Source organism: Eretmochelys imbricata, chromosome 15 (assembly GCF_965152235.1).
Source record: "Eretmochelys imbricata isolate rEreImb1 chromosome 15, rEreImb1.hap1, whole genome shotgun sequence".
NCBI classification, from domain to species: Eukaryota; Metazoa; Chordata; order Testudines; family Cheloniidae; genus Eretmochelys; species Eretmochelys imbricata.
The window spans coordinates 20,120,030-20,139,489 of NC_135586.1; the positions used below are offsets into that span (position 1 = coordinate 20,120,030).

A 19,460-nucleotide genomic window follows, 5' to 3' on the forward strand; every position below is an offset into this window, starting at 1 on the left:
CTCACCCAATCCTCCTTTCTAGGAGCACAGTGGAGAGGCTGTACATCTGACAGACCCTTTGTGCACAAAACTACATGGTTTCCACCTGCAAACGCCCATTTGCATTGCACAGGTTGGGGGCGTTTCCGGTTTAATAGCCACCTGCACCTTCTTACACCTTCCTTTCATACTTTGGCCCTCTACGATTAGTGGAATTTAAACCCTGTCCTTTCCTTTTGGACGGCGCGATAGTGATGGCAGATCGAGTCTGAAGCAATGGCTCCATATTTGTACTTCCAGCCAGTATAATCACTCTAAGCTGAACATGTGCCAATATGTGGGAGGTGGGCCTGAACACCCTGAAACTCAGAGGAACTGCTCACCCAGAGCTGAACGTGTGGTGTGGGCCCATCTCTGATACGCACAGTGAAGCCTTCACTTTGAAACACGCATCCTTGTCAAACCTAACAGCCCAGCAGCATAGCGAATTAGCCTGACTTGAGGACGAAACATACTGTCTTCAGCTGCAATGCCCAGACAGCTGATCCAGCACAGCCTGCTCCTACTACCCTCAACGCCATTTTCTCCTATCCTGTGCCTGACTGTTAATGGCGCAGAATCACACATTCAGTAGCTGAGTGCTGCTGGTTACACAAGGACTCAACACATGCTAGTTAAGCAGGAAGAAATACAACATTCTGGGGCACATCCTGCTGAGAAAGATATGCCCCATGCTGGCTTTGCAGCAAAGGCATGGCTGGAGTGATGCCCTAAGGAGGAGATGCCCATAAGGAGGAGACCAGATCCAAGAAGAGATAAGTAGGAGCCCTGCTCAGCAGCTGCATGTGGGCTAGACAGTAAGGGAGCTCCTGCCACCTTTGAGAGAAAAATGCCAAATGGTTACATAGATTAACAATAGTTCTGCTTTGTTCCTCCCTGCTTTTAATGGCTGACCCCTGTTTAATGGTTTCAAGCTCTACATGGAAGGCTAGGGGTAGGTTGTAAACTTGTGGCACATGCCTCTTTGTGGGACTTCCAAGTTTAATGTCTTCTTTCATTAACTTGGATGTGTTAAAGCTTTAAGAGACCATTTCAAGTTGAGTGCTCCCTCTGGGTGACATATTTGATCTACAAAGCCAGCCTGTCCAGTCTCACCTGGAAACTAGTAAAGATCCACAGCAACTACATATGAAATGTTGCAGGTGTGGCCATTTAATTTTTAATAGTAATACATATGACACTAAGCAAATATTTTAATATACTTGTAACTCCATGCTTACAAAAAACAGTATTAATAGCAGCAAGCACTCAAGTCAGAAACGTTAGTGTTAAGGCTGTACACTTAACCTTAACTCTACCCCTTTGCGCTAAAATATGACTCCTATCATAAGAGAAAAATCAGTCAATAAAGGCTAATGTGTGTGTGTGTGTGTTTTATAGACTACGATAGTGGAAGCTTCAATATTTCAAGTCTTCAGCCTTGGCTTGGTTTTTTTAATCTTGAGAAAGTTATTATGGAAGGAATGGCGGAGGATCACAGAGCTGGGGCTGAGCAGCAAGAAGATGGATGGATGGTGTGGGGCAGATCATTGGAAGATCAGCTGCTGAGAGCTCCAAGATAGGGATGGATCCGGAAAGCTTCTGAAAAGTCTGCGATGATGTCACTGATATTTAGACATGAATAAATGGATTTACTTTACTTTTTTAATGAGGGCTACAAAACAAGCCATGTGTGAATAAAACGAGTTCAGTGGTATTAAAGTGATGGATATTTGGAGCTAAAAGACCTTAAGAGTCAGATATTCATAACCACACTAGTTTAGCATCAATATAAAAAAAATGGAATGAGAAAGTTTCACCTTCCTAATGACCAAGTGTTAGGAACTTTAAGACTCCTGACTGACCCAGTTTTCCTTCCAACTGGAGCTACTGTAACTCCAGGGGATCTTGATAATAGCTTTCCATGCTTTACAATTAGTGACACTCACCCAAGATCCCTTAATTAAGCCTCCCAGCACCCCATTTTACAGATGGAGAAAGTGAGTCCCACAGAGGTGAAGTGACTGGCCCCAGGGCACAGACAGATCCTGGAGCAAAACTACTATTTGAAACTCCCAGAAGGGCCTGGATCTCAGGTCAGCATTCAGCCCACACCCAACGTTCAGTCCCCTATTCATCCCTGCTGTAACCCCACTGAAGCAAGTGATGAATTTAGCACCTCAAATCCACCAGCTGGGCTCTGAGCTACTAGAGTTTGCAGGGCTTCACTGTGACAGCCTAGTTTCTAATATTTGCTGGATCATGTGAGGAACAGTAGCCGTAACTATTTGTACTGTGGCAGAACCCAAAGCCCATAGTCAGGACTGGGGGACGGTTGTGCTGGGCGCAGTAAAGGAGACAGCGACAATCCCTGCTCTGACGTGCGTACACTAACCCGAGAGATTTCAGTCCAGCCCCCTGAGGGAGACTGCCTCACAAAACTACCGTACGTTTTGCCCTCCTGCTACACACGCCATGCCCTGCTGGAGAATGACAGAAGCTAACTTCCTGGGCTGTCAAGCCAGCACCTATCGTCTGCACTCCATTGATAGCAGTATATTTAAGGCACACAGAGTCCATTAAACTAAGCAGTGGGGTTTGTCTGAATGGTGTTAATTCTCTGCCCCCAAAAATCCACTTTAGCATATTACCCATTCTGCTGCACAATCTCCTGCAACTCCCACCAAAAAATCCATCAGTCGTCCAAAGTTCTTCAGCTTCTAAGTCTGATCAGTTCCAAGAGCACCATCCATCAGCACAGACAAACAGTGCGCTTCTAAGGTTAGCTCGCTATAAAACTAGCCACAAAGCACGGCTGAAGGGGAAGGTAGAGGACGATCATTTTTCTGATGGTAGTTTGAAGTAGGTGGTTAAAATGGCCTTTCGTTGAGTTAGCTCCCCATTTTAAAAAATGGAGCTGAAAAAAAAGAAGGGATTTGTGCATGCAGCTAAAGTTGGAACACTTGAGCTTCGTAGCCTCTGGGTTTTCAAACCCCCACTTCTTGAGCATTTCCTTGCGGGCACCATCCTCCCTTTGAACTTTGACAGTGGACGGAACAGGATTTTACTGACGTGTTTACCAGCTAAGAAATATAAAATGGGAACGAAGCCAAACTTGCTGGAGAAATTTCTTGGCTTATGTTTTTAGACTAAAAAAGCAACAGCTCTAAAATAGCTCATGATTGTCTGAGAGGCTGTGCAATTTACACTAGTGCCACCAAAATCCATGGGCCCCTCAAGTGCATTTTTAACACTTTTATAAAACAGAAGAGAGCACTGGTTTCCCTTGTGTTCATTCCTTCCCCTGAGGTTTGCTGCCTACGCACAGAGTCCCATGGACTCAGCAGAAAGTTGTCAACCTACTGTGTAAAGTGCTGTTTATGTGGTTCTTCTCTGAACTTTGCTTGGCTAGAAGTTTTCCCCACAGTCCTTTAACTCCCCAAAGGGCAGCCTCAAAAGAAAAGCCCTGCCCCAGCCCTTGGTACTTTCCAGCATGCAAAGACTCTGCTACATACTGTGACAACCCTTCTAATTCTTGCCCTGACCATATCACAGGGAGTTGATGCACATCTCAGCCATCCCACAGAGCAAGGTTTTATACCCACTCAAAATAAATACATGGCTTCTGAGCGTGCCTCAGGAGCTACACACTAGGCGGCGATGTATTGAGCTGCCAAGCCAGCTGTCATTTCAATGTCTCCAGGAGCTTTGTCTCCAGGAGATGGGGGGGGGGGGGCAAAGCCGAAGGGCTTCAGCCCCAGGCAGGGGGCCTGTAACCTGAGCCCTGCCACCCAGGGCAGAAGCCCTCGGACTTCGGCCCTGGTCAGCGGGGCTCGGGCTTCAGTCCTGGAGGCCCAGCAAGTCTAATGCCAGCCCTGGCGACCCCATTAAAACGGGGTCACGACCGACAGTTTGAGAACCACTGAACTACGCGGTCTCAAGACCAGCCTCTGCACTGGGCAATTCTGCTGAGAAAAGCAAGTCCCGCCTCTCCTAGTGAACGAATCAGTATAAACAATAACTTACGCGAGACCAGCATTTCAAGGAAAAAAATGTTCTCAGCAAAAGCCAGTATGAATCAAATTCCCTTCGGTGGGAAAGACGGGGGTGGGAGAGCGAAAGGACAGTATTCAGCAGGGCTGGCTGGAAAACAGTAATTGTGCTTCATGAAGAATTTCAAGGTTTGAAGTAGCCTCTTTGAATTTTTTAATGAAAAAACATCAAAGATCCAGACTAGCCAAGTGGTTAGGTCACTCACTGGGTATGTCGGAGAGACAGGTTCAAGTGTGGCTTTGCAGCAATGCTTTTCCAACACAGAGCTCTCTAAATCAGGCAGAGCAGGGACTTGAACCGGGGATTCCCACATCCCAGGTACGTGCTCTAAACATTTGGCTGTAGAATGAGAGAGGCGGGAATCAGACATTTGCACACTTGCTCCTATGCACACAGGCCCGTATGTTTCAGCTTTGATGAACCAGCATATTCTGGAATTACATTTCATCAGACTGTTCCCATCATTTCTACGTACTACAGCCCACACAAAGAACTAGGTTACAGAGTAAGATTGCAAACATTCAAGAAATTAGGAAGTGCCAGAATTAAAGATGCCTATGCAACCTTCATTTGCCCCGATGGCATTTCCTAGCTTTGAGTGCTTAACTTTGCAATTTAATAAGGTTCTTTTAATAGAACGTTGTGTGTCATTTTCCAACTTTTTAAAAAAAGCAAACGAAAAAACCGAGAAATTCCTTGATGTGGCCTCCGAGTGACACCCACATGGGTCATCAGTAGGGGTGGAAGCTTTAGATCGACCACACAGAACTCTGTCACTGGAGCTAACCGAGTAACTGATAGCCGCAGGATGTTGTCATCCCCGATGAGAGCCGGCATGAGAAGGGGATGGAGAACACACTGTGCCCCTGGGGTTCACAGAGACTTGCCGACGGCAGAGGAATGGGGAGATTCAGGAATCTTGGATTGTGCTCTGGGGTCTGGATGGGAGTGTGCTCCAGCGGGCACAGACTTTTCTAACCCATTCCTTCCAAGTGTGACCCCTACTATCCCATCCCCTCCAACCTGTCTTGTCTCAGTTCTACACCCCTGGCTCCTCATCCCACTCCAATTCTCAAGTAGCTCATCCCAATCTCTACTCCTCAAGATTCTCATCCCAGTCCCCAACTCTTTACATGGCAAGGTCACCCCTCAGGACTCCCCCTCCCAATTTCCTCTCATTCTCCCCCGTTCCCAATCTCCTTGCCCAGCCAGTTCCAGTCTCCCACACCCCAACTCCAGTTTCTCTCCCACCCACTCTGCCAGCCTCCAGTTTGCATCTCCTCCCACCAGACTCCTTGTCCCAATCTATTCCCCCTGCATTCAAACGAGGCATCCTCCTCCTCCATGTGTTCATTTAGAACACAGGAGAGACAGGCTCCTTGCTCTCAGTTCTGATGCTTGGCTTTGCAGCAGCTCAGAGCTCCAACTACAGGGAAGTTCTGCTCAGCCCCGGGCTGGAACAGGCCCCAGTACAGATGGAACCTTCCGTGAATTTAGCTGCAAAGCTCTAGCAAGTCTCTACTGAGCATGTGCAAGCTGCAATTTTTCAGAAGTTTATAGCTTGGCCAAATGTGGGCAGATTTTCATGGGAAAGGCAAGAGGCACATCCCTGGCACAAAGGCTACCCCCTGCCAAATTTCAAGACCCTGCTCCAAAGGATGGGGACACTAGAGCTTCTCAAAGGAAAAGTCGCCAGAGTTGGTTTTAATATGGGCAAGACAATGAATTTTTCTCAGAAACTTTTTGGCTGAAATTTCCTCTACCCCCCCCGCAAAACAACAACAAAACCCCCAGCCTAAGGCAGACACTTGGATTAGAAAAGCTGGTAGATCAAGGGAATTTGTTACCATATCAATAAAACAGAAGTTTTTTAAACTACCAAAAACCACATTTCTTATAAAAACGTTCAAAACGTAAAACACTACACACAACCCTAGTATTTGGGACATCATCTGACTATGTGCTTCTAACCTGCCCTCAGGCCTCTGAACCACGACATGTAATGTTAGCCTGACAGTGCAGCAAATCGCTCCAGCACCCCAATGCTGAAAATACTTAAGCATGAGAGGAAGCTTTAGTCCACCAGGACTACTCATATACATAAATTTAAGCCCAGGCTTAAGTGCTTGCAGGACTGGTGAGATCTAGTTATCTGCTTATCACAGGGATTCCTCAGCTGCAAACTGATACTGACCTCCACTTTGAGTTCTACTGATGAGAAGCGTTCAACAACAGCGAGGTATCATTAGCCTTAATGCTACCAACTAAGTGACACTGGAGAATGGAGACACAATCACGGACAATTTCAAATCAGTTTTATTTTCTTAAATCAGTGTTTTACAATTTAAAGCCAAAAAAAAGTCACACAAAACACAAATTAAAAAAAAAGTTGACAATCAAGCATTACCTTATAAAGAAGATCATCATACACTTTCTCACAAACCTGAAGATACGTGTTATTAGATTGAGGTTTCTTGAAATCTAGTTAAGACACTACATACAAACGCTGCAACAAGTAACAAACCCATAACGATAGTGAATAGACTACACTAGTAACTTCAAATTTTCTTCTTTTTTGCATTCCTTATTGTCTACAAAGCAATAAATACTATTTTTACCCCAAAAAAAGTTGGTTTCACGCTACATGCATTTAGATAACAAATAGAGTCACCAAAGTGATGGCAAAAGAAATCATCTGTCTTCTTTGTTTTGTCTTTCTCTTGTTGTTTGTTTATTTTTTAAATCCAAGCACAGTGGCTAAGTTTCAAGTATTGAGAAAATATATATAATATGTACACACACACACACACATACATATATATATTTATTTATATATTGGTTGAAGATCTGTAAACCACTTTTTTTTGGAGCAATATATATTTATATACGTTGAATGTGGACAAAAATTGATACATTCAAGTAATTAAGTACAGCTGGAAGGTTAGTGCTGAGCTTGCCGTGTCCACGGATCGGTACACCTGTGGCATAAACACAAATCCTGGGATGCAACTGACTAATACTTGGCAATAAGCTATTAAGTTTGGGGGGGTTGGCATTCAGTGTGAAAAGCAGGTGTCTGCTGGGAAGTTTGTTCTGGCTTGCTGTTTCCACGCTGCATCCAGGTTAACGTATTGCACTTGTAGAATTGCCTATGGCAGGACTGGTGGCGATCCTTTCCGAAGTGGTCTGCTTCTTGCTTAACATCTCCAACCGCAGGTTTGTTTTTATTTTAGGCATAGGCACACGGAGCCACAGCAACAGCAAGCTGTGAATGAATGAAGCAATGAAGGCCTGATACTGAAGCGACACATTATGTAATCAAACTCCCCTGGAGAGGGGCGGGGGTTTCTTTGCTTTTGTGTTCTGCCACCAGAAGCATCCATCTTGCCACAGATGAAGCTGGTTCACACGTCAGAGTTGTTCCTTGCATAATATTTTGTCCAAAGAGTGTCATACAAAAACGTGCAAAAAATTACAGTGGCAGAGAGAGAGAGAGAGAGAGAGAGAAGTAACGAAGATTTAACCACCATGCGCAAAATGTTATTGGATCCCAAAAGCTAAGCCCCAGATTCGCATTTCGCCCATGGAGGTTACTTTTTCCACTCAGCGCTAAGAAAATACTGCCATGACTCTGATAAGTTAAAACACACACACACACAAGCAGCCAGTTTCCCGCCCCACACACGCACACACTCGCAGCATCCAAGCCTCAACAAGTCTTCAACCGCCCACACCCACAGGCCTGGTCTGGCTACACAGTCTCTGAAAAAGAAATGTTGAAGGTAACTGAACACTAAAAGGGCTGGTTGGTTGGTTTTATAAAAATTAAGCAGCAAAACAATAAAAAATGCATTTTCGGTTGTAAATATGTAAGATCTCAATGTCTGTTCTTGAGCTCTTAAAAACCATGGAGCTTTGTACGGACGGTCCTTAAAAAGAACATTTAAATAAAAAAAACCTCTTGGTACTGCTGGATTTCAAGTCAGCTTTGCCTGGCACGGAGGGGAACAGCACATGGACCGGGGGCTGCTGTTTGCTGCACATGCACAAGATACAGTACAGTTAAATACATACAGTGACACACACTCGATATATCGATACATATTCTCCTTGAGGAATATGTATTAATATAGACACACAAACGTAGTGCAAAAGAACAACGAGGAACAAAAGAACAGCATTCCCAGGAGTCGTGAAGTTCCGGGGCCACCGTGTGATGCAAAGGCAACTTGTCAAAGTTCCCATAGTGTGTAAAGTGCTTCTTTGAATCACAAAGTTAGTGTTTTTGGGGGGCAGTGGGGGAAAGGGTTATCTAACCAACAGCTGAAAGTAGGACAGCATGGGCGTGGATATGTACTGATGGGCCAAGCTGTGCGGTCAAGGGTTTAGGATACTGACCCCAATGGGGGAAAAACCATCGGGGCTTCTTGTAACGCTAGAGTTGTTTTTAAATATATATACACAACTTTCTTGTCCTTTGTTGCTCCCCGTCCAGGTAGGGATGTGACCTGCCTCCTCATGCTTGGTACAAGGGAGCCTCCTCAGTGGCAATGCTGTTCCAGCATTGCTCAGGAAGTCTTTCGGAAAGTTGCAGCTGTCTTCAGCAACGCTCCAGGAAAAGAGATCCAGCTTCCCCACGGTACTCCTCTCCCCCACACAGGAAGTGCTCTGTGGCATGACATATACAAGAAGGGCGAGAATGGAGATGGGGCAGGGGAAAGGAGCAGCTGCAGGTCAACAGCAAGTTCCTGAGTGCTTGGCTATTAGTGGGGACGGGAAAAGTATGCAACTGGCCTTGAATTCTACCCTTCTCAATTCACTGAACAGTCCACCTGAAAGTTCCTGCTAACGGTTTCAGCACATCCACTGCCAGCAATGGATGCAGCACTAAAATACTCCAGCTCTGAGCAGGAGGGCAAGGCAGCAGCCTTGTCCTTTGAAGTGGAAGTGGGAGGAAGGGAATTCTCTCCTTCGCCCCCTCCACCAAGAGAGGGAAAAACCCTGCATCTCTCCTACGTCTTCCCCCGGTCTATACGGTGGGGAAGTGCTTGCAATCGCTGCTGTCATATGTCCCCCAAAAGAGAATCCAAATCCCTACTGTGGAAAACCTTCCTGACTACTACAAATAAGATCAAGCAGTGTGTCTTGCAGGTTTCCCACAGCCAGGCTCCTTCTCCACCACTGCAGCAGGCGATCGGAAACCGAAGGCGATTGGCTGGCGTGAGATTCGTGGCAAGCAGCACTTTTAAAATCACGCACAGATCCCCGATAACAGAGCCGACAACCGGCGTTCGATACACATCTTGCCTGTCAGAGAGAAAGGACACAGGAAATCAGTCTCTTGCCCTCCAGCAATATTAAAGCTAACAGAATAAGCAGGAGACATACAGGATCAGCTCCTCAGCTGATGTTAATGGATGCAGCTCTGTTAAGTCAATGGAGTTACATCCATTTACACCAGCTGAGTACCTGCCTCAAAACGTCCTCATGCATAGAGGAGCATGAGAAATGGGAATCGTTAGAGACGTCAGAGAACAGTACTTTGGACACTGTTCCTCATTGGGACTTCGAGTTCTCAGCAAGAAAGGGCCCTAATTCGCCTCTAAAATCAGTGGGGTTGTAGCTATTTAAACGTGGTTTACGCCAGTAGTGAAGATGGCTCAAGATCTCAATAATATTTGCCAGTCTGGGACACAAAGAAATCAGGGTCTGATCAGACTCTTATGGAGGCAGGAAGTTCAAAGTAATGTGGGATTAATTCCTAAAGCTTCAGGCTCAAGATTCGGAATTCCTGATGTAAATAATTAATATCAGTAGGTGTGTGTAGCTGGGATGTACACTGGGATCTAAAATACAGCCTGTCGCACGATAACAAGAGACACGCAAGAGAGATTGTCTCATTCAGGAAGCTGTGAAATAAACTGGGTTAAAGACCGTATGCCGTGTTGTTATAGCTGTGTTGGTCCCAGGATATAAGAGAGACAAGGTGGGTGAGGTAATATTTTTTATTGGACCTATTTTTGTTGGTGAGAGAGAGAGAGAGAGACAAGCTTTCTGGGACTACGTCTGGGACTATATCATTCTTGGTATTATTTAACTGACTTATTAATAAGTATTATACATACTGTATTATTTAACTGATTGCGGGCTGGAATTCTCTTCTTTCATAAGGTACCCAGTGTCACTGAACACCTAGGTGCGGATTAGGACAACGGCCCCGCCCCTGCTGAGGAACAGGTGCAATCTAACTGGCAATTTTTGTGCCTCCAGGGGAAGAGTGTAGTTGGTGGCTGTGTAATTCCCCCGCCGGGAAGCCAGCCAGTTAGACAGCGATAATGGTTTTGCCATTGCAGTTACGTTGCCAGATTTAGCTTAGCCAGAGTTGCATTTAACCCACTCTCCTGCTTTTTGACATGATGCTAATTAGACTTTTCCCGCTGCCCCAGCGTGCGCAGGCAGGTTCTGTAACAGAGCCATACTGACCAAGGGCAGAGAGCACGGGCTCTGGGTCCACGCTAGCTCAGTGCTCTCAGAATGACACCCAACACTCGTGACAGCATGGGGTCGGAGCAGTGGGACAGAATGTCCGCTCACAAGGACAGAGGATGGGTGCTAACTGGGAGGGATCTGTTTGTCTTGGGGTGGGAAAACTAAAAGAGGGCTGGTTTGTTCTCTGAAGGGTACAAAGAGACCGGGGGGAGGTGCATTAGGAGGGGTTGCAAGGAGGTAGGAGTTCAGGTTTCAGCACTGACTGCTGATGAACAAAACCTGCCTGCCACGGTCTCAGCCATTTTGGGCTCTTTGGTTAACGGAGGGGAGGGAGGATTTGGTAAAGGGTTCGCAAGCTGACACAGGGTATGTCTACACTGCAGCCAGAGGTCTGATCGCAGGATGAGTGCTGCGTCATTACTGATGCTTTTAGCGGCGCTAGCGTGATCAAAGCTAGCTTGGGTATAACCTACATGAGCTGCAATCACACCTCTGCCTGCAGGGGGGACGTACCCTTAGACGTGCATTCGGAAGAGCTGCCGCAGCCCTGATTGTGTCATGCAGTGCCCTTCACGCCACACCGACTGCCGCTTTGCTTGCCCGAGTGACCAGACTAACAGTCCCAGCTGGGAACCAAACCCACACCTTCACTTCTGCCAAACCCACTGCCCTGAGCCAGCTCCTTCACACAGCACAAGGCTGCATTACAGCCCTAGCAATCTCTCTGCCGGGGCGGCTCCCACAGGAGCAGGTCCTTACGGCAGCGTCCTGCCGCTCTGTAAGCAAGAGGCAGGTAGCTGAGCACTGAAGGAGTTATTCCAAACAGAGACATCTTTGGGGCATCCATGAGAACTTAGCCCTGGTGGAAGGAACCCTGGAGACAGACCCTGGATCCACAGATGGAAAAATACTTGAGGCTCTAGTAAGAAACTCCGTGCCCAGCTGCTCACATTTATTGATGTTCTCGATGTCCCCCTGCTCCGTTATGATGTTCAAGAGCCCCTCCATCAGCAGCAGAGCCTTCTGGTACCTCTGTGCGCAGTCCTCCCTGTGATGGAACATCTCGTCCAGGGCTGCAGACTGCACCTGTGTGCAAACCCCGCCCAGTTATTCCACGCAGCAGATACAGGGGCACTATTGCCACGGAGGCTGCACCGTCAAGGCACGCTCAGCAGCAAGCCCACCGAGAGCTGGGCGCCATTTAATAATTGTTTATTCGCCCTAAAACGCCGTTTCGGTCAATCCAAAACCATCCACGAATTTGTGCAGAGTTTGCCAAATAGTTTCGAGGGGACTGAAAAATCGAAATGGCTCGATGGCGTCGAAAGGCAACGCTTTGTTTCAATGTTACCAACACATTTTGGGCCGGAGCTACAAAACGGCTGGAAAAGGAGGAGGAGGAGGTGGGGACAGCACAGTCCACGGTGGCAATTCAGAGCCACAATGAACAGCCACTGGGCCAGCGAAAGAAGAGTAAAAATGACTCTATAGTCCCGTGGTTACAGCACCCACCTAGGATATGGGAGACCCACATTCAAGTTCCTGCTGCAAGAACTATTTAATGTGTTTTATAAAAAGTGGAACAGCTTTACCAGGAGAGAGAGAGATGCCTGCCTCAGAATACCCCATAGCCCAGTGGCTTGGATACTCCCCCTGGAATGGGGGAGAGGCAAGTTCAGATCCCTTCTCCACATCAGGCAGAGAGGGGAATTGATCCTCGGTCTTCCCACATCCCAGGCGAGCGTCCTCACCACTAGGCTAAAAGCAGGGCACCATCTCCACTCTGTGCCTAGTCCTCCTTTGCTTTTGTTAAAATGTCCCAGATCAAAACGAAGAATTTCAAGTCAAGGTCAAACGAAATGTTTCAGTCAACTCAACTCTAAATGTTTTCTGACTTTTCAATTCGCTAAACATTTGTTTTTGGTTTACCCCAAAATGAAACATTTGTCAGATTTTTCTGAATTGCCAGCAACTGAAAAATCCATTATTCACCCAGCGCTACGTACGTCCCTTCCCAGCCCTCCAACGTGCAACGAGCCAGGCGTGAAAACAACCTGCCCGCACCCTGTATGTGAGCTGTGACCAATCATGCTAAGCCACGATGCACGCTGGACACTTCTCCTACAGGGCTGCGAGATCTTTACCATCTGCACGGCATAGCTGAAAATGAGCTTCTCTGCTGTGATGCTGTTGATCCGATCCATGAGCTTCTGTTTATCCAAGAAGAATCTCTGGAGTCTCATGTTCAGAGAGTGGCAGGCTGACACGCTGGATTTATAAAGTTCGTTCAGCTTCTTCACAACTAGAGCAAAAGAAACAAAATGTTCGTCTCATCTTCCTGCTTTGCCTCTTTCACCTACTCCCCACGCTCCAGACCTTGGAGGAGTGTCTCAAAGGTGCTTTGTTTAAGGCAAAGCTTCAGCCGTTCAGTAGCATACAGACTGTGACATACCTGTCACTATCATGGGCTTTGACTTAGCCTTGTGCAGTAGCTTTAAGGCTCGGATATGGAGATACCCACAGATGCTTCTACTTCCCCTGCCACCAGATCTAGTTTTGTTTCTTTTAGCTGAAACAAGGTTTAGGCAATTCAGTGTGTGCACTTTGCCGCACACACCACTGGGAACAGCAAACACTCCAGAAACGGAGCCTCTCTGATCCGATGGCTGGCGGCGTGATGCCAACTTGCCTCACCTATGGTAGCTGATGGAGCCTACAATGCCAAGAGTGGGCGAAGCAATGGAGCGGAGCAGGGATAGATCAATTATTTGCTGAGCAGCACTTTGCTGCCCTGCCAGGTGAACATACGAGGACACCTGACCTCCCTTCCTGCAGGGCAGCTAGGATTTTAAGGCTCCAGGACTGCGTGATGGAGAAGAGCAAGAAGAATTTATGTAAACGTTACTGTACGTGGCCAGCAACAACAATCCAAAAGGGTGTTCAACAAAGCAAGAGACTGAGCCACTTTTAGTAGCTCGGATACACTACTGAACCAGGAGATTTTTCGAAGGCACACAGGTCTAAGCTGCAGAGCTAATGGGACTTGGTGCCTTTGAAGGTCTCCCCCTAATGCATTCAACTTTACATGTTAAAAAGGGAGCGTTCATCACAAAGTACCGTCAGTGCCTTTCAAACTGCTCTCACTTCCTCATTTACTTTTGAGACCCTGAATTCTAAGCAGTGCTTCATGGGGAGAGAAGGAAGAATGGAATAGCTTGCCTACTTCCCAGTGCATTTTGGTGAAAGCGCAGCTGTAGATCTAGAGGCTACAATCCACAAGGTACACAACAAGCATCTGGGAAAAGAGGTTCAGACTTCTCTCTAAATGCTCAGAACAATTTGTTATTCAGGCTACAAGGACAGCCATAGCTTTGGCTGGCCACAGCTTCTGCAAACTCATTCCCATTCTCCCTGAATATGCTCTACTTCAGAGTTCGGAGACTAGTCTCAGAAGCTCATCCCGGTTCTTAGAGAGCCCGGTGGGTAAACTGAGTGGCACCAGCCAGTGTACAGTAACGTACAGCGGATTTGGGACTTGGAAAGTTTCAGCCTCTGCCATCTTCTCTTTCAATGGGGAAGTTAGAGTCAGTTACAGAAAACCCACGGAGTGGAGTAAAATTCCAGCCACTGGGATTTACTGGTGCAGTATTTCCTTTGGCCACTGCCTCATGCCTGAACAAAACACAGTGCAGCTAGAGTCACTGAGCGGGGAGAGCTGAGCGTTACGGCCTCTGCGGGCAAACTGCTCTGCAAAGGCTAACCTTTCAGCCACTGAACAGGAGAAGGTTTTCTCAGTGGCAAGGAGGAGATGTAGCGTCATGACTTTCCATTGACATGAGTGGAAATTGTGTAGCTAAGCCCCTGCACTGACCACTGCAGAAAGAGAGGGTGTGCAGTTATTGACACCAATCCCCCTAATGCAGAGAGGTGATTTTCAAAGGCACAAAGCACAGTTAGACGGCAGCCAGCGGGAGATGGGCCTCTAATTGCCCTTGGTGCCTTTGAAAGGCTCCCCAATAGCATCCCAGTGCTAAGACAAAAACCCAGCCACTAGCTGGGTACTAAACAGTGGCCACCTTGTGCGATGACAGAGACGCATAACATGTCAGAACCAATGGAAGGGCATAACAGGCTGATAAATAAATGGCTTCCTGCGTTGCCATTGGGTATTGTTACTTCCTGTTTTTTTGTTTCTTTCACTTGAAAGTCATGACTGCCAAGAAATGACTCAACTTGCCAAGTAAGCACACATTACGAATACACACAGCACGTAATTAAGTTGCACCCCCATCATGTATAATTAAGCACCTGTGTACAGAGACATGCTGAGATATTCAGATCAGATGCTTTCTTTCTAACTGGCCGTGAGGATTCACACAGTGGTACAAGCAAGAACCTGGGTTCCTGCATAAACTGAATGTCACGCGAGGAGCGGGTCCTTTGAGGTGTATGAAAAGCATCCCTGAGGAGGCCAGCAATGCCAGGAGGTTCATGTGCTCCTCTTCCACGCCACCGGGCAGAGGGCGGATAACTTTGCAAACAGACCGTAATACTTGGGAGAAGGTCGGGGAGAGACAAGGCAGGCTGCTGGCACAGGGTGGGGGTGCCTGTGAGCACTGGCAGAGGGTGGCAGCGTGTAAGGAAACTGCCAGCTCAGGTGGGTGGAGAGGGGCAGAGGAGTGTGAGGAAGGCCGACTACATGCATCCGTGGTGCTCACTATTGAGTGTGAGGCCACTAGCCGAGTTCAGTGGCGATGGCTCATATATGTGGATGGGGGAAGGGGCATGCGTGTGCACACATGTGTAAAAGCTGCTCCTCCAGGAGCTCCAAAGAGGGAGGCAGCTGGTTATCCACGCAAATGATCCCCGACAGCCTGCGCTGTGTTCATCCAGGGCACTCAGTATATAATAGAGAGGGTCAGCACTAGCTAGCAGGATGAACTCAGCTTCTCACGCTGCTCTTACTGCTGAAGTCTCAGGGCAACGCAGTGGGGGGTGGGTGGCCTTTGGGGGTACAGCAGCCTCATTCCAAGCTCCTTTCCACAGCTCCAGCATTCCAGACGCATCCCTTGTACTTGCGCTCAGGGGCCCTTACCTTGTTTGACAGTGGAGGAGAGGCACAGCTTGCCTGCCTTGATCTGTTCTATGGCTGTCTGCAGGCCCGAGGACAGCAGCTCTGCTACTTTCAGGTACAGTACCAGCTGCTCTGCATAGCTGCAAAGGAAGCACATTTCACTGCACGCAGGTCAATGGGCTGGTCGGTGTATTTACAGCACGACCTCTACAATAAAAGTGTCCCAGAGTGCTTTCCAAATGCACACCGCAGGCACATGGCAGAGAGAAGCAATGCACAGCAGCTAGGGTGGTTTTCGGAACAGACCAAGGTATCCTGGCTTCTCCCCGGGCCTTACCTCCATTCCCTGCTGAGAAGGCTGATCTGGTCAGCCACCACACTCTCCTGAAGCTGGTACTCGGAGGCCACCGAGCTGCTCATCTCGCTGGTGCTCCCTTTGATGGTGGCGATTTCCAGCACGTAGTGGACGAAGGCAAGCATGAAGCGCAAGCTGCACAGGGTGTCCGTGTGCTCTTGCTGGAGAAGGAAACACCAACACAGAGGTTACGTGCAGGACGCAGCATGTGAGGGAGGCAGGGCACACTGGCAACAGCGCCAGTGCATGGAGGACTCATCCCTGGGTTATGAAAGCAGAAGCTGAGGATGTAATTCTAACAAGGAGTTGTTATTGTGTCTGGGCATGAAATCCCTGGACTCGGACCCAAGCCCAGACACCAATCCTCCTCCTTCACAGATTAACAGAGCACAGCTTCAGGCCACCAGTTTACAAGCAGTTCCTCACAGGAGCTGAGTTGACACGGTCACGGATCCGACTTCTCCAGAGTTGCTTCCTGTTTCAGGTCAGGAGTGAGGCACGCTGACAGGGCGTGGTGGGCAAGCTTGTCCCGCAGCTACCTGAGCATCTGTTCTATGGGTGAACCGTGGCCTTTGGCCTCCTGGCTCTCAATCCAGCACCTTGAGCTACGAGCACCTTCATTTAATAGGGGGAAGAAACCCCACAGCAGTGGGCTCAGCTCAAAGGGGCACTTCCCCATTTCATGCGGAGTTTTACTGAATAAACCCCACCCAGTATAGCCTGAAGGCTAACTACTCATAGGACCTACAGTAACTATCGGCTCTTTGTGCTGACTATAAACCTGTTAGAACTTATAGCTGGAACTTCTTGTGGAATTCCCTTTTTGGTATTTTCTATCAAAATGATCGGAAGAGCTAGCAGGTCTATCATACATTCAATGGATGCATGCAGTATCATAGTTGTGTGGATCCCAGGATATTAGAGAGACATTGGGGAGGAGGGGGGGCTATAAAAGACATTACCTCACCCACCTTGGCTCTCTATTCATACAGTGGGTCAGTCCTCCTCTCAAAGCGGCAGGTTAATGCCCTTTAGTCTAGGAGTTATGGGAGAAATACATCCCTCACATTGAGCAACTAATTATATAGGTTTCTTCATTCATTCATCAGTTCAGCTTCTCGGTTCATGGGTTTCATATGTACCTGGCCTCCATTGCACCTCAAAATCTCTAGTATCTTTACCCTCACAATACCCCTGTGAAATAGGGAATTAGTATTATCTCAGTTTTACAGATGGGGAACTGTGGCACAGAGAGATTAAGTGACTTGCCTAAGGTCACATATGATGGAACAGGAATTGAACCCGAGTCTCCCAACTGCCAGGTTAGCACCCAACTCAGTGGACCTTCCTTTCTCTCTACCCATAAAGAGCCCATGGTACTTTCCAGTCCTGCCATCAGTAATCATTCAGAACCTCTCCTGCCCCAGTCCCCAATATGTACTTTGTTTTAGCACTGCACATCAAACTTTTAAATATAGTCCTGAATTTGTTGTGTTTTCCCCTAAAGGAACTTTTTCAAAGAAAAAACATCTACTTACTTTTTACAACTAAACCTGAGATAAATAATAGGTTTCAAAATGCCAACATTTCAGCGTGCTGTAAAAACGTCAGCAGAAAGCATCTGGGTGGAAAATTTGTCAGGTTGGCATTCCGGACAGATCCGCAGGGCACAAAAGAGGTTACAAATAAGCCAAAAAATCTGGGTGCCAGGAAGGTTTTGCAACATGTGAATGGATTATTAAAGCCTGCGTTCAGCAGAAATGAGGACCAAACCAGAATGACTCATTGCAGACATCTGAAGCAGAACCGCACAGCATTAACAAGATCAAGCTGACATTTCCTTTGGAAAATTCTGTTCAGGCCTACAGAGCAGGTGTGGCTGCCACATTCCCATGCTTCTGGGACTCTTAAGGTGGCAGGAAATTTAGTTACCCCCCACACAACATGGATCACATCCATGTTAAAATCTCAGCCCCATGGCTCTGCAGAAACCGTAGCAGATGAAACCAACTCAGTGCATACCTGACAACTCAAGTCTCATTTCCCTAACCTGATTTTGTAAAAAAATTTGTTTTTAAAAGGAACAATCAAACCTTAATTCTTAAACCAACGTGCACAGGTCTCTGCATGTATCCCAAGGATGATTTTTTGATATTGGACTCGAGGCTTGGTTGTAAAGAACCTTCCATAGTCCTACATGAGCTACCGCAAGATTATGAATAAAGATGAAACCATGCCTTAGTTTTTCCCCTCTCTCCCCAGCTCCACTGCAAATGGATAACCTGACTTACATCTCAAATGCACTTGAGCAGAGGGAGCATTTGCTATGTTTTCCGCTCCATTCACTTTGGGGAAAAGGGGGTGTCTGGCTGCCTTTCAACTTGACAAAGATGGTTCAACAGCCTATTTTGTTGGTTCAGAGTCTCTCTTTCTCCCTCTGCTATCAATACAAGCCTCAAGTTTATTTTCTTTTAGGTCCTTTCATCGGAGATTGTAACGCTAACGGAATCCCCGGTGCATGCAGAAGATAATAGTGGGAGATATTAAATAGCTCGCTGGCTGCATTCTGGCTAGAGATCAGGAGCACTTTTTGGTTTTTTTTCCCTTTCAAAAAGAAACAACCCAGACTTTCTTCACAACCAGCTGATTTTCAGTCAAAGAAGAACATGCAATATTGAGTGCGGTTTCCAGCCTTCAATTTCAGCTTTAGAAATGGCAAAATTATACCCTCTGTCACACCAATAACCAGCCACAAGGACTAAAAAGCTCAGTAACTTTGTTCCCTCCCAGACAAGCAGGACCAATATGCTGAAAGCATTTTTTACTTATTGAACTTTATGGGCCAGATCTGGTGTAAACTGGCCTTGCTCCCTTGCAGAGGGTCTGACCCCATCAGCTGCAAATATCCAATATTTTAGCTTTTTGGACTTGCTTTTGGTGATTCACCCCCCCCCACCCCCACCCCTCCTTTGCTTTTGGTGATTCACCCCCCCACCCCCACCCCTCCTTTTCTGTTTTAAGTCCATAGGATGTACCCACCTCCATGAGCGTCTCCTCAGGCAGTTCTGGTGCCTCAAATGTAACTGCCCCTTCCAGATTACCCGCAATGGGATCCACAAGAGTGTACCGGAGACTAGACAGAGCTTCCATGGCATCCCCACCAGCTCCCACTAGCAAGGGTCTGCCACTGAATGAGCCTCCTGAACTCAGAGAACTTGAAGAACCCACTGAGAAGAAAAGTACACATGGCAATGACTTAGACATTAATACCAGGCAGAACTGCAGCATAGCCATTGCTTAGACGACGTACAATCCCCTCCACCACATAGACACCCTGCTAGAAAGTGGAGTATTGGGTTTCTTGATTAGATGCCTAACAAAGAAAACAGTAGATCCCAGGCAACGTAACTGTGTATGCCACAATCTTGGAGCCCGTTATTTGCCATCTCTAGTAGTTATGACCCTATGGAC

The 19,460-nt window shown here is 47.2% G+C and overlaps 1 protein-coding gene across 4 annotated transcripts in view; it reads right to left on the bottom strand.

Moving 5' to 3' along the window:
• Positions 1–6,369: 6,369 nt before the first annotated feature.
• ULK1 (unc-51 like autophagy activating kinase 1) overlaps positions 6,370–19,460 on the bottom strand; it is a 99,211-nt gene continuing 86,120 nt past the window's right edge. For all 4 annotated transcript variants that reach the window (XM_077835448.1, XM_077835449.1, XM_077835450.1 and 1 more), the window contains 6 exons: positions 19,029–19,216; positions 15,972–16,150; positions 15,656–15,774; positions 12,705–12,862; positions 11,511–11,646; positions 6,370–9,378 (listed from right to left, as the gene is read on the bottom strand). In XM_077835448.1, the coding sequence (XP_077691574.1) occupies positions 9,323–9,378; positions 11,511–11,646; positions 12,705–12,862; positions 15,656–15,774; positions 15,972–16,150; positions 19,029–19,216 (836 nt within the window). In that variant the 3' untranslated portion in view covers positions 6,370–9,322. The remainder of the gene's footprint in view (positions 9,379–11,510; positions 11,647–12,704; positions 12,863–15,655; positions 15,775–15,971; positions 16,151–19,028; positions 19,217–19,460) is intronic.